At 34.2% G+C, this 14,047-nt stretch overlaps 3 protein-coding genes and 1 pseudogene across 3 annotated transcripts; 1 reads left to right on the top strand and 3 right to left on the bottom strand.

Annotated features, from left to right (window-relative positions):
* The first annotated feature begins 371 nt into the window (after positions 1-371).
* LOC111009371 (protein DMP2-like) lies at positions 372-1,314 on the top strand. The gene has a single exon (XM_022282431.2). The coding sequence runs from the start codon at positions 511-513 to the stop codon at positions 1,141-1,143; it is 633 nt and encodes a 210-aa protein (XP_022138123.1). The 5' UTR covers positions 372-510; the 3' UTR covers positions 1,144-1,314.
* A 791-nt stretch (positions 1,315-2,105) lies between these two features.
* Positions 2,106-3,048, bottom strand: LOC111009431 (protein DMP2 pseudogene; annotated as a pseudogene).
* Positions 3,049-8,784: 5,736 nt separating this feature from the next.
* Positions 8,785-11,153, bottom strand: LOC111009397 (DNAse I-like superfamily protein). Its single transcript, XM_022282465.2, has 4 exons — positions 9,773-11,153; positions 9,415-9,622; positions 9,205-9,334; positions 8,785-9,119 (listed from the first exon to the last, which is right to left on the bottom strand). Exons 1-4 carry the CDS (start codon positions 10,588-10,590, stop codon positions 8,869-8,871), a joined length of 1,407 nt encoding a protein of 468 aa, XP_022138157.1. The 5' UTR covers positions 10,591-11,153; the 3' UTR covers positions 8,785-8,868.
* A 146-nt stretch (positions 11,154-11,299) lies between these two features.
* Positions 11,300-13,959, bottom strand: LOC111009398 (tRNA/rRNA methyltransferase (SpoU) family protein). The gene is made up of 4 exons (XM_022282467.2): positions 13,508-13,959; positions 13,328-13,429; positions 12,612-12,738; positions 11,300-11,893 (listed from the first exon to the last, which is right to left on the bottom strand). Exons 1-4 carry the CDS (start codon positions 13,730-13,732, stop codon positions 11,673-11,675), a joined length of 675 nt encoding a protein of 224 aa, XP_022138159.1. The 5' UTR covers positions 13,733-13,959; the 3' UTR covers positions 11,300-11,672.
* Positions 13,960-14,047: the final 88 nt, after the last annotated feature.

Raw genomic sequence — 14,047 nt, 5'->3', positions numbered from 1 at the left:
TCATCATCTTTTTTATATTTTTTTTAGTTAGATACTCAATTAAACGCTTACCTAAAATTATTTAAATCTATTTTCAATATGGAAAATGTTTATGTAATTATTAGGTACACTTTGCTGGGATACCTCACTCTCTTCTATGTATCAAAACGCGAAGTATACCTTTCTCTCTTCCACGTATCAAAACTTGAATGAAGGTAAGTAAAATATGGATATGATTAATAATAGTGCATAAATATTATAACTCTAATTAAAATATTATATTTGAAACTTTTATCACAAGGAGAGACAATTCTCAAATCTCATTTTCTCTTGATATAATTAAAAAATCCCCCATTTTTTTTTATATATAGTTAAAAAACCTCCATTTTTCTAAAACATTTTCTGCAAGTAAAAGCAAAACAAGCTCCATCGTCTTCTTCATATATTTGCGTAAAAGCAAAATCCAATCCAAACCCTCCCTTCTTCAATCCATTATTTAAATCTCCAAAATTCTCCTCAAATCTCCAATCGATGCCGCAAACAAAATCAAAATCCAGAACAAGAACAAGAAAATCGATTAAATCCCCAATTCAATTAATGGCCTCCTCCGCCGCACAAAAAACCCTAACCGGCGCCGGAAACCTAATCCGCCTCCTGCCCACCGGCACCGTGTTCCTGTTCCAATTCCTGAGCCCGGTCCTGACCAACAGCGGCCACTGCGAGCCGATCAACAAATCCCTCTCCGCCGCCCTCATCGCACTCTGCGGCCTCTCCTGCTTCCTCTCCTCCTTCACCGACTCCTACACCGGCGACGACGGCGCCGTCCACTGCGGCTTCGCGACGCCCACCGGAATGTGGCCGGCTCCGGACTCGAAGGCGGTGGACTTGTCGCCGTACAAGCTTAGGGCAGGGGATTTCGTACACGCCACGTTTTCGGCGCTGGTCTTTGGGGCTTTGGTGGTTCTCGACTCCGATACGGTGCGGTGCTTCTTTCCGAGTTTCGCTGCGGCGGATAAGATGCTGGTTCAGGTTCTGCCGCCGGTGGTCGGCGCGGTTTCGAGCGCAGTGTTTGTGATGTTCCCTAATACTCGCCATGGAATTGGGTATTATGAATCCTCTGCAACTTCCGGCCGGTCTCCGGCGCCGGTTCAAAGAGCGGCCTGAGATTTTCGTCGGCCGTCTCTCCTCCGCCGTGTTATGTGCCACTGGGAAGTTCAAAGAAATGTTTGGAATTGGACGTCTAAATTATATGTACTTTCATAAACTCGAGAAAGAAAAATGTTTATTTATGGGATATTAAAAAAAATAAATTACGGAATTTTAATTGGGTTGGTTCTTTATATAAAGTATTATTCGTAAAAATGTATTTTAAAGAAAAAAATAGAGAAGAAAGTTCTCTGTTTCATGGCATTCATTAATTGGAGCTTGATTTTAGTTGAAATTTAAGCGAGTTTGAGAAGATTTTAAAGCTGTTTTTTTTTTCTTTTATTGAATTATAACATTTACCAAATTGGAAAGAAATATTAAGAGTAAAGATTGATTACTATTGCCTAACTTAGAGTGAAAAACATTCTTCTCTCTCACTCATCGTTGTTTGTTGCTATCCAATTAGTTAATTTACGTGACTTCTAGACCTTAAACAAAGGGAACCTTCCTTTTAGATCTATTTCTTCCTTCTATTAAAATTATGAATGAGAAGTCAATTCCAAATTTGGATTTGGAACAGATCCTTAAATGTTAAGGAAGATGGAAGATGTCACCTAGTTTTTATCATCTCTAAGTCCAATCTCTAAAAAAATAATATAAAATTATTACATTTCAATTTAGATACTAGTTTAGATCTATTTAGACATCTAAAAAAATATATACATAATACAAAAATACAAAAAAATTCAATTTAGACGTCTTTCTTAAAGTTCCATAAATTAATAAAGGTTTAATATATTCTAATATATATTATAGAATAATATTTGAATGCATAAATATGTCAAAAGATAAAGTTGAGTTTAAAGACATGATTGTTGGTTCAAAATTCAAATACACCAGTAAAACAATAATTTAATGTCTAATTTGAGCATACCGGCCTATTGTCAACAAATTTTAATATTATTTTTTTTTACAGCAAATTAAGGATAATAAATTAGAATTCATAATCTTTTTTAGTCAGAATCAAACTCACTAATAGAAATTATGAATACATATGATACAATTTGAGAATTAAAAAAAAATTAAAACAGATAAAATTATGACCAAATTTTTCATTATTAGCTTTAATTAATTTTTTAGCTTATGGCAGCCTTTTGAACTCCGAGGGAAGTTGCAGTGGAATGATACCCAACGCCATGGCGAGTATTAGGGAACATAACGAACACCGCGCTCGAAACCGCTCCGACCACCGGCGGCAGAATCTGCACCAGCATCTTATCCTCCGCCGCCGCCTCCGGGAAGAGGCACCGCACCGTGTCGGAGTCGAGCACCACCAGAACCGCAAACACCAGCGCCGACAGCGTGGCGTGGACGAAGTCCCCGGCACGGAGCGCGTAGGCCGAGAGGTCGAGGGAGCCCGAGTGCGGGTCCGGGGCGGGCCAGAGGCCGGCGGGGGTGGCGAAGGCCCAGTGGACGGCGCCGTCGTGGGCGACATAGGAGTCGGTGAAGGAGGAGAGGAAGCAGGAGAAGCCGCAGAGGAGGATGAAAACGAGGGAGACGGTTCTGTTGAAGGGTTCGCAGTGGCCGCTGTTGGTCAGGACCGGGCTCAGGAATTGGAACAGGAACACGGTGCCGGTCGGGAGAATCCGGATTAAGTCGCCGGCGCCGGTCAGGGTTTTTTGCTTCCCGGAGGTGCCCATTTGGAGGAGCTACGACGGCTGGTTTTTATTTTTATTTTTATTTTTTGGGTTCAGTTTGGAGGTATAAATAATGAAGAAAAGGTTATAAAATTGTTTTTGTTTTTTTTAATTTTATAAATCCGTGGCTTCGTGCGGCCACTCCTCCAACCAGGTGTTGTGCTCCTCTCCCAAAAGAGCAGCCCCATTACCTTTTCTCTCTTCAATAACTATTATATTTTTCATTCAATATTTTCAAAAATTAAATGTAGAAATATTAATTCGCTGGACCAAACGAGAAGATCATGAATTTATGAATGAAATATAACATCTCTATTCCTCCATTTCCATCAGTCATCGATACTAATAACAGAAACTCATTTTTTTAGTACAAATATTTGAACTCGCCAAAATATGTGTCAGGTAGTTATAAAATTAAAAGTATAAGAAAAAAACTTGGATGAACTTTCTCATTAATACCATTAAATATTTGACAACTAAGAGAGAAAAATACATAAATTAAAAAATTAAAAAAAAATAATGAGTTGTCAAATATTTAATGGTATTAAGGAGAGTTACTCGTTAACTCTACGTGGCCAAGTTTTTTCCAAAATATAATTGTGAGAGTTATACTATTCCTATATAGATTTTGTATACATTTTAAATTAAAAAGAAAAGAACATATTTTTCCAGAGTTTTATTATTATTGTTATTTTGAAATTTGCTTAAGAATTTAAATAACTTTTTTCCAAGAGGTGAAAAACAAAAAGCTGCGGAGGAATGTGGATATTGGATTAATTTGCATCTTTAAATAAAAATAAAAATAATAATACTTAATTCAGTAGAATTTAGTATATATGGCATTTCTTACTTTCCTTGTAACAAGGTTGAGTTAATATATATTCATAAGGTGGTGGAAAATCGTGGTAATAATTTAAAATAGAAAGAAATATAAATGAATTAAATAAAAAATATTGTTGAGGTAAAAAAAACGAAGAGTTCTTTCGAAGGAACAATATTTAAGCATTGACTCATTAGTGCTATCTATATGATGATTTCGTTGAAAAACTGTCAACTTATTATTATTAATTCTTTTTTGGTAAAATATTATGTCAATAATCTAATGGTAGTTAGTAATTTAGCTCAAAATAGATGTTGAACATCAACTCTTTTTCTTAGAATGCTTTTTCTTGCCAGTAAAATTTTTGTAGTCCATCATCATAAAAATGTTTATAGCTAAAAAGTGTATATCTTCTCTTTCTTTTCTTTTTTTTTTTTAAATAATATTCCTCTCTTTTATTTTTCAATAATTTAATGACAATTCTGACTAGTAAGTAAGAAAGTATTTTCCTTCCATCTTTAGATACTTAAATAGATTTTGATATTTAGCCGTGTGAACATCAGGTTAACTAAAAATAATAATAATAATAATAAAGGATTTTGAAGAAAAAAAGAAATTATCGAAAATTTTTGGAAGTACAAAAGTTAAACAAAAGGAATTCGTATAAACTCATAAACCAAATAGTTCAGTAGTAATTGACAAAGAAAAATAATCAAATACATTAGATAAAAATTAAATTTTAGTATTAAAAAATATACTAGTTATATATATAAATATAGTAAAAAAAATTCAAGAGATAATATATTTTCCACGTGATTTAATTTTGAAAAGACGGAAAAAGAAAAAGAAAAGTCCCTTTAATGAGGAAAGATTGCGTTTTGCAAATTTAAACGGCCAAACGCATAACGAACCTACACAAGTCAACGTAAATTTTTAAAAATAAAAAATAAAAAACAAATTTTATATTAACAAAAAAAAAGTTTCTAATTGAAGTATAAAAATAATAGGTAATAGAAATGTTTAGTCATTTTCAAATGTTTTATTCAATATATTTTCAATCAATTATTTTTACTATAACTTAATGTAATTGTTTAAATTAATGTGCAAATGAAATAAAATACTTGATACTTTCAATTTTATTTTTTATGATCAATTAACTTTAAAATATTTGTCAACATAAGCATAAGACAATGATAACTGACATATATCTCCAATTAAGACATTGTGAGTTTCATCTTCCACCCCGCATATTGTATTTAAAAAAAAAACTTTCAAGATGTTTATCCTACTGCTTAGCTTAAATAAACTATTTATCTTCAAAAAAAAAAATTAAATAAACTACTTTAGTTCTTGTCATTACTTTTCTATTAGTTATTTAATAAATGGATAATTCACTATTCAATATGTTTGTTAATGTACTGATAATGTGTATGTATTGAAATTATATAAATAAATTGAAATATGTATTGATTGAGCGAATTTTAGGTGGCAAAAAATAAAATTTAAAAATACTATTTTGGTCCGTAGTTTGAACTTTGGTTCATGTTAATCTCCGTATTTTGAAAATGATCATTTTTGTTCATTTTAGTCCATGTACTTTCAAAATGTTTGATTTGGTTCACGTTTTTTTAAAAAGTGACTATTTTTGTTCATTGATTTTATTTTTAATCATTTTTTAACTATAATTTCAACATGATACTACACCCAATATATTTATTGAAATGTAACTATGAATTTATATTGGAGGGTTAACATTATATGTAGGACTTATTTCGAAATTTTACAACCAAAGTTATCGCTTTTTAAAAGTATAGGAACTAAATAAAACATTTAAAAGTATAAAGACTAAAATGAATCAAAACTGAAGAAATGAACTAAAATTTCAGACCGAAAACAAAATTATTAATAGATATGTTGAAAATTTAATGTTTAAAAATTTTAAATACTAGAATAGAATAAATCCACGGACAAGATTTAGACTAATTGAAAAAAAAAATAAAAAATTGTGCAGTTGAGCTTTTGGAACAGTGGCAAGGATTTCGTGAATTTACTTAAAAGGGCAAAGAAAATGTAACGTCACGCGACAGAGATCCCTCAGCCGGAAATTCACGGGCTATTTTTAAATGAATTAAATACTTTTTCAGGCTATTTTATCAATTTAGTTGAAACTTTTAATATTAGTTTTATTTAATTCTTGAACTTCAAAAAGTTTCATTTATAGTCTAGATTAGATTCTAATAATTTCCTACCAAGTTAATATTATTTTGCTCATGTAGTATGCTAATTAGATTAATTTGACACAAGGAATTGAGTCAACTAAATATATTAGAACAAAAAAAAAATTTGAAATATATCTTGCTTGCTTCTCTTATTGAATTTTTGTCTGTGCACTCTTATTAAAATTAAAATAAAAATCTGGAAACATAATTGATTTTTTTTTAATTCTAAGAACTAAATAAATACAATTCCAAACATTAGGGAACTAAAAGTTGTGATTTACTCTACATTTTGTAGACATTTTTGTAAAATTTGAAAATAATTCTTGAGGATATGGTTTAAAAATTCATGAATCAAATATAAAAAGTAAAAATTAAACATGGTAGTTAATTTTTATATATATATATATATATATATATATTATTGTTTGTTAATAATCTTCTTGAACAAAAATTTTATGTTGAAAAATACATTTGATATTTGTACTTTTGCTAAAATAACAATTCAGATTTTGTACTTTGGTTTGTGACAGCCTAGTCCCTGTCGTGAATTTTTTTTTGTTAAATCTCTTATATATGTAGATCAATAAATCAATAAATGACTAAATTAATTTATAAATTACAAAGACTAAATCATTATATGCTAAAAATTGACATTTAATTTTGATTAGACTTTTCATGACAGAGACTATATTGTTATAAATTTTAAATTATATGAACTAAATTATTACATACTAACGTTCAGGGAGTAAATTGTTACCAATTTAAAAGTATAGAGACCAAATCGTTACTATAATGAAAGTACGAATACCAAATATGTTTTTTAACCAAATTATCCAATATTACAAGTTTAAAATAAAACCGTAAAAAAGACAAAGATATAACTACGTGGTTAAAAATATTATTAGAGGATAATATTTTAAAGGGATTAGTACTGGGCTATTTAAAAATCTTAATTACATAAAAGGATGGAATGTATACAATTTACACATTTGTCATGTATCAACCCTATTTAAGAGGGTACCCATCATATAAATTACTTAAATAGCCTCTTGTATTTACAAATTAATTTTAAATTCATTTTAATATGCAAAATTGATTAATTGGAAGGTTATAATTTAGATCCCATAATTTTACGTTAACGATACTTTCCAAAACAAATTAAAACACCAAAACATTAAAAACAAAACCCTAAATTCCCCAAAATTGAAATCATAACCTCCCAAAATATCTCCAAATCCCGTCCAAAAATCTCCAAATCCCGTCCAAAAATCTCCCAAATTCGAAATCTAAGAACTTTTTTCGAGACGTTTAAAACTTCAGTTTTGGAGGACCCTTTCTAGATATATGCGTTTATATCTTGTATACAACTATAAGATATATACACATATATATAATATATACCTATATATACGAATATAATCGGGAATACTAAGAATATGAGACATTTAGAAATTCAATTTTCTATACACATAAACAAAATATATCCCCATATATACCAATCTTAACGGAAGACTAATAATTACAAATGGTATGGAGGACTATTTCTACAGAACTATAAGATATATGTACACACATATAAGATATATTAACATATACAATATATACCTATATATACGAATATAATCAGGAATACTAAGACTGTGAGACGTTTAGAACTTCCATTTTCTGTACACATACATAAAATATATCCCCATATATACTAATCTTAACGGAAGACTAATAAGTATCAATGGTAAAAACAGAAGGGGACAGGAGACGAGGAACACGCTAAACGGCGTCGGAAACGTTTAAAGACGTCGACGGAAAGTTTATTTGGCGACGGAAATTGAAGGAATAAATACCTCGTTGACGGAAGCACGCTGCACGGCATCGAAAACGTGGAACGAGGTCGACGGAAAGTCTATTCGACGACGGAAAGAAGAAGATCTCGACGGAAAGAAGAAGGAAAAAATCGATCGTTGATGGAAGCTCTGAAGAAGTACACAGACGGTATGCACTTCAATGTTGTCGACATTGATGAAGGTATGCACGAAAAAAAAAGAAGACGCCGGAGAAAAAAAATCAAGGTTGGAGAAGAAAGCACACAAATTTGGAAGTTCTTAATTGGTGAGAGAATAAAATCTTTTTTGAGGGAGAGATTTGAGGAATTTAGGTTGAAAAATTGAACGGGGCCACAATAATTAAATGAATATAATAACAAATGAAAGATTCAAATCTTTTAAATTTTAAAATTATAATAAAATAAAAAGCAATAAATAAGGATAGAAACGGTATTAGAATAAAATCCTACGTGAAAAAATCTAGAAATGTAAATTTTGAAAATTAAAGACATTTATGAAATTAAGAATTAAAAATAGCCCTCCAAGATATTATCTCTATTTTAAATCGATCTATAATATAATAAAGAGAACCATCTATGAAATATTAAAAAGCAGCTTAAAGGAAAAAAAAGATTATTTCCTTTTTAGCCCTTTTTAGTTTATATTATATACTACATTCTTTTAAATATATATTTTAATTTAATTGTTACTATTTAAATTAAAACAATAATTAATTTAAAGATCTGACTCATTCTCGTTTGATAGTATATATATTTTTGGTTAAATTATAAATTGAGTTTTAAAATTTTTAATTCAATCACTCTCATATTTGGTTTTAAAAGTTTCAAATCAGTCTCTATAATATAATTGAACTTGATAGGTGATACATTTTTAATATATTTTATTTAACTAAGTAAAGAAAAAATTGGAGAAAACAGGTTAAATCGAGCCTAGCTCAGTGATAATTGACATATATCTCCAATTAAGAAGTTGCAAGTTCGATCCTCGACTCCAGTATGTTGTAATAAAAAAAATTGGAGAAAACAGTTGAGACTTTTAATATTAGTACAAAATAATTCGTTTTTTTTTATACCAGAAACTGCTTTTAAAATTATACAAACTGATAAATTTCTGTATATGGGTAAATTTAGGATTCTGTATTGAAATCAGAAGTCAGCAAAAGGTATCTAAGGATGCACCAAGGACATCCCTATTGAAGAACATGTTTGAGTCAACCTTACAATTCTTTGCTTTAAATCCTTCTGCCCTCTGCTTGTTTTCTGTCCCATTCTTATGAATTCTGCCTTGACGATGTGGTGGTCGGAAGTACCTTTAGACGATACGACCGAGTACGACCCCGGGATGAATTTGAACGTCGAGTCCTGTGAAGCTAAGATATAGTCGACTCTTGTGCCGTATTTGCAGGTCCCCTGCACATCTGTGATGCAAAATATATGGAATTAGCTAAGTTTTTGTTTTCTTCAGAAGAGAAATGGTTGATGAGCGTAGGCAATGTCTCATACTTTGGCCCTTGGCCATGATCACCACTGGCACACAATCTCCTGCATAGTCTTTTGAATCTATGTAGCCTTTTCCCTTCAAAAACTTCATCACTTCCACCTTCGGACTCGGCTTCCCGACCTTCTCGTAGTACTGCATTGGAAAAAGCTTGAATTTATCAGCATCTCAGAGGGTTGGAATATTGATTGTTTCGTTTCAAGTGCAGAGTTTACCTCGATGATGTCGGTCCATCTTTCAGGCGAGTAATCGGATCTCTCCAACGAATTGAGACCGCCCAACAAGATGTGGGGACAATCGACTGATTTTGTTATTGCATTTATCTGCCTCATCCTCCAGTTCTCATCTAGATGGTCAAGTTGAGTGCAGTAGATGTTCACTTCTCCCGTCCCCGGCACGTCGATTGCAACCTTTAGCAAGTTTCTGAGATTCACATCGAACTAAATCCATCAGTTAAGCGTTCCTACCATGTCCCAGAAGGTGAAAAACACAAACTGAAGATAGAAAACGAAAGGAGAAAGATTATGATGATTTTCCAGTCGAAATTCTAGTAATGAGTAGAGAATGAAAAACCTGAAATCATCATCATCAGCAATCTTCTGAACTTTCCATCTTTTTATTGGCCATTTGGATAGAACAGCATTTCCATACTCAGGAGCCCAGCTCTCAGCAAATACATAATGCATCCCTAAAGCAGCTGCTAAATCAGATAGAGGCTTCATGCCTTTTGCTTCCTCAGCCTTCACATCTTGTAGAGCCAATATATCAGCATCTGCCTCTTTAAGAACCTCTAGGATGGTTCTGCTGCTTGTCAACTGGTCTTCACACTGCCAATTAGCTATGGAGAAAGGAAAGCACACAGGAGATCTTACCGGGACTTGGCTTTTGAAGTACCTTTTGTCGTTCGTCTTCGGTGTCTCGTCTTCCATGGAGGCAGGCAACTTGTTTGCTAATGAAATCTCGTTGTCAGGAAGATTAATGGAAACTTTTGGCTTGGATCTGGAGAGAGATTCAGCATTGCACAATGCTGTGTTCAATGGAGATTGCTTGAGTATGCTCTTTGGGGAACGACTCACGGGGCTTCTGAAATTGCATTCCTTTCTACCAAAGCCAAACACTGCTGGTTTATCTGCAGTTGGAACAGCAGGTGCGAGAGAGAACATGGCGACATTGAATGTGGCAACACGAAATGGCCTTTCGGTGACAGAATCACCCAACTGGCTCTTCGTATAGACTCTGGATTTATTTTTACCCGGTCTGCCCGTTCGTCGATGTTTCACATTCATCTTCCCAAACCTTTTGACTATAACTCTGCGCTTCGGATGCTTCCATATCAGCCACCATATCCTTGAGCAGAGACGCCGGAGTTCACTCCTCAGAATCCTCAACATTTCAGCTAAACAAAGGACCCCTCAATTCTTTCGATGTAAGTAACGATTTCGAAACTCCGTTATATAGTCTGGGGACCGGTTAAGTTTCACCTCTGATCTTTAAGACAACAGCAAGTCATGTGTGAATTCAATGGAGGTGCCACCAACAGCCCAACTAAAAGGTAGGAATTACAGTGTGGTGAAGAGAGAGATATATAACATAAGGACAAGGATCAACCACTCCATTACTTGAGAAGAAGATTGACAAAGATGCAGTATTGTTGAGCTCCTTTTTCCAAATAAACCAAAAGGGAACCAACCACTTCCACTGAACTTAGAAAAATAACTTCCAATTGGACTTGAGAATGACAAAACTCACTGTTCCAGAAAGAATCACTATGATGTGAGACAAGACTTTTTGATTGCCTTCCCAATCTGAGTTTAGCTGTGGTGCAGTTTTCCTTGGTAGGTACAACAGAACAGAGAGTTTCAAAGATTACATCACTTCTGAGTTGACTTTGATTTCTCTCATTTTTCACCATCTTTAGTAAAAGATGCTTGCTTTGATTTCTGGCGACCAAGAGCCAAGTTGATCAAATCTTATAGTTTCTCAAGGTGGTTGTTCTGGGTCCCCACCCTAATGTAATGGAAAGTAAAAACGGTAGACGTAGAGAGGTCGAGGTCAGGGTCGGTGTCAGGGTGGGGAGAGAGACAGAGATGTAAACAGACATTAGAAAAAAGAAAAACTGATATTTCCTATGCATATCATGTTACATGTACATGGTGTTTTTTGACAAAAAGATGAGCACTATCAGCCCTACATTTCCTCAATCAGCCCTACCCATGTGGTGGCCATGTTTTGTTTGGCAAGTCAACCATCAAGCTAATTAATCAACTAAATATAATTCCACAAACTTTCTAGGAAAATGAAAGAGAAGGATTAAAAAAAAAGACAAAGATGGAGGAGATCTCTTTTCTCTCCAGAACAGGTTCCTGCAGTGAATGCCTTCAGCAATGGAATTAAGCTACAATGATCGTGTAGACTGCCGGTTGGTTCTGGATGCATGTGATAATAGAATAGCGATTCCCATCTCCAAATCCAATCATTCGTCAATAAACAATGTATCAAGAAGGTTGGATGTTGAATCATCAATCATTCCCTCATCAAAGAAGCCTTTAGAAGCATTCTCCCTCCTGGACTTCCGCTCTTCAATAATAGATTCAGCAGTTTCAGCGCAATAATTCCGTTTGACCTGTTTTACCGGTCTTTCGGCCACAATAAACTTGTTACCATCACGACATCTCTCAGGAAATCCTGCCCAAACTGAAGAAAACAATCCATGAGAAGTTTACAACATCTAGAAAAGGAGACAAATATCAATTCCAGTTTATCAAATAAAACGTAACTAACCTGATTTTTACTTGAACCTCAACATATGCAAGCTAGAAACTAGAAAGATCCTAAAATAGAAATAGAAGATATAGCTAAATCTGGAAGCTGTTTCAAAATCCTTTTTTGTTTTTAAAAGTGAAATTTAGTAATAACACATTTTTAAAAGTTGTTTTTTCTTATCTTGTGGCATGTTTTGTTAGTACAACTATACGAGCATGTGAATACATATGCATAAATACCCCTATCACTATTCTTAAAAACAGTTTCGCTATCAAAAGCAGTTCAGCTCCCAAACACGCTCAAGTTGTTTTAATATTATGAAAGGATGATTTATCAATATTAACCACGAGAGCCATTACAAACTATCACATCATTCAACTGAGTCATATTAATTCCGAGGAGACATTTTCCCTAGTGTCAGTTTGAAGGGATCATTTCCCATTATAAAGAACTTATACATGACTCAAGAAAGGGGTAAAAATAATTAGATCAGATAACTGCCCATGGTTTTGCATCAAAACCAAAGTTATTGCATGAATAAGCAATATTGAGAAAGACTAGTAATCCCGATAGGTGATATACATAAGATAAGCAAGCAAAAGAAACTCAAAAGGGGGCCATAAAAATGCAACAGGTCTGAATCAATTACCACCAAAATGATGTAGGACAATGGAAGCAGCAACAGTAACATTCAAAGAAGCAGTGCCAACACCATACTGTGGGATGTAAATGAAGAAGTCGCAGATCGCACACTCTTTAGCAGAAAGCCCTGTTCCCTAGAAACAACATCCATAGAACCATCAAAAGGGTGGCTCGACGCTGAAAATAGTGTAGTAGAATTATTTCCAAATGATTCTGGTCCAGCCCAGCACTGATGATCATGTTACAACTCAGTCCCCAGAACATCACATATACATGGATCGTACAACGAAGCAAGAGATCTATAACTCTATGTTAAGTCCTAATCTCATTACATCAAAGGAGAAAAATAATGCATTACAATTACAACCAGGATGTCATGTCCTCACTCCTCACATGATGCTTATGGCTCGCTCCACTAATTTGATGCATTTCGCCCACCCCAAGGCCGAATCCGAGAGACAACAACTAATATGTATCAATGGAACTAAAAAGGAACTTGTTAACTGACTCGCAACGCAGCATATAGAAAACAACACCATCAATTCAACCATTACAAGTTATAACGAACAGACATTCCCTGGAAATAGATCAACAACAGAGACAATGTATTAACTATTAAGTAATTACTCCTTTTACTTGGCGAAAATTAATGTACTAAAAAAGGGAATCTCAATACAAGCATGTAGCGATCAGTGACGAGCCCATAATATGCAAAGAACCAACCTCGTTGCCGAGAAGAAAAGCGGTGCTCTTCCTGAAAGGATGCTGATTCACAGCCACGGCGTTTTCAGTGATCTCCACGCCACAGATATCGCAATCCTTCTCCTACAGAAGAAGGAGATTCAAGTTTTAAACAAACCCTAAGGGAAGAACGAGAAAGGAAAAAAAAAGTAGGGGGCGAACCTTGAGGAAGTTTTGGGCGTCGAGGAGGGAGTGGAAATGGCGGAATCGAAGGTGGGAAGTGGAGCCATGGCTACCGAAGGCGTTGAAGTCCCGACGACCGACGAGGATAAGCTCCGATACGCCGAAGGCGGTGGCGCTTCGCGCCAATGTGCCAATGTTGTGCCTTTTAGCTATGTTATGCACCACAACGTAGCTCTGGATCCCGAATTCGAATTCAGAGGCCATTAATCGATTGAAGAGAAGCTAAAGAATGTGATGGGATTTGCGGATTTTAGGGTTTCGACAGTCTGCAACTCCAATGGCGGCGGCCCGTTGCAGAAGAAGGAGAAGGAGCGGTTCCCGGTTCCCAGTTCCCAGTTCCCAGTTCCGCCAACCGTCGGCTGGATTCCTTTCAATACGTGCCTAATAGATGTAGAATAATACATATCTTGTATGTATGAAACGTCGATGTCCCAATTCAATGGGAATGGAAATATCAACTATAAGAGAATTTATAAAGAAAAAAAATTCAAATTATATTTTCTGAATTTATATTTTGAA

The sequence above is a fragment of the Momordica charantia genome (genome assembly GCF_013281855.1).
Source record: "Momordica charantia cultivar OHB3-1 chromosome 5 unlocalized genomic scaffold, Mcharantia_2.0 BLBB01000005.1, whole genome shotgun sequence".
Classification (NCBI taxonomy): domain Eukaryota; kingdom Viridiplantae; phylum Streptophyta; class Magnoliopsida; order Cucurbitales; family Cucurbitaceae; genus Momordica; species Momordica charantia.
Note: the sequence above shows the minus strand (reverse complement) of the source record. Positions and strands in the feature narration are given on the sequence as shown.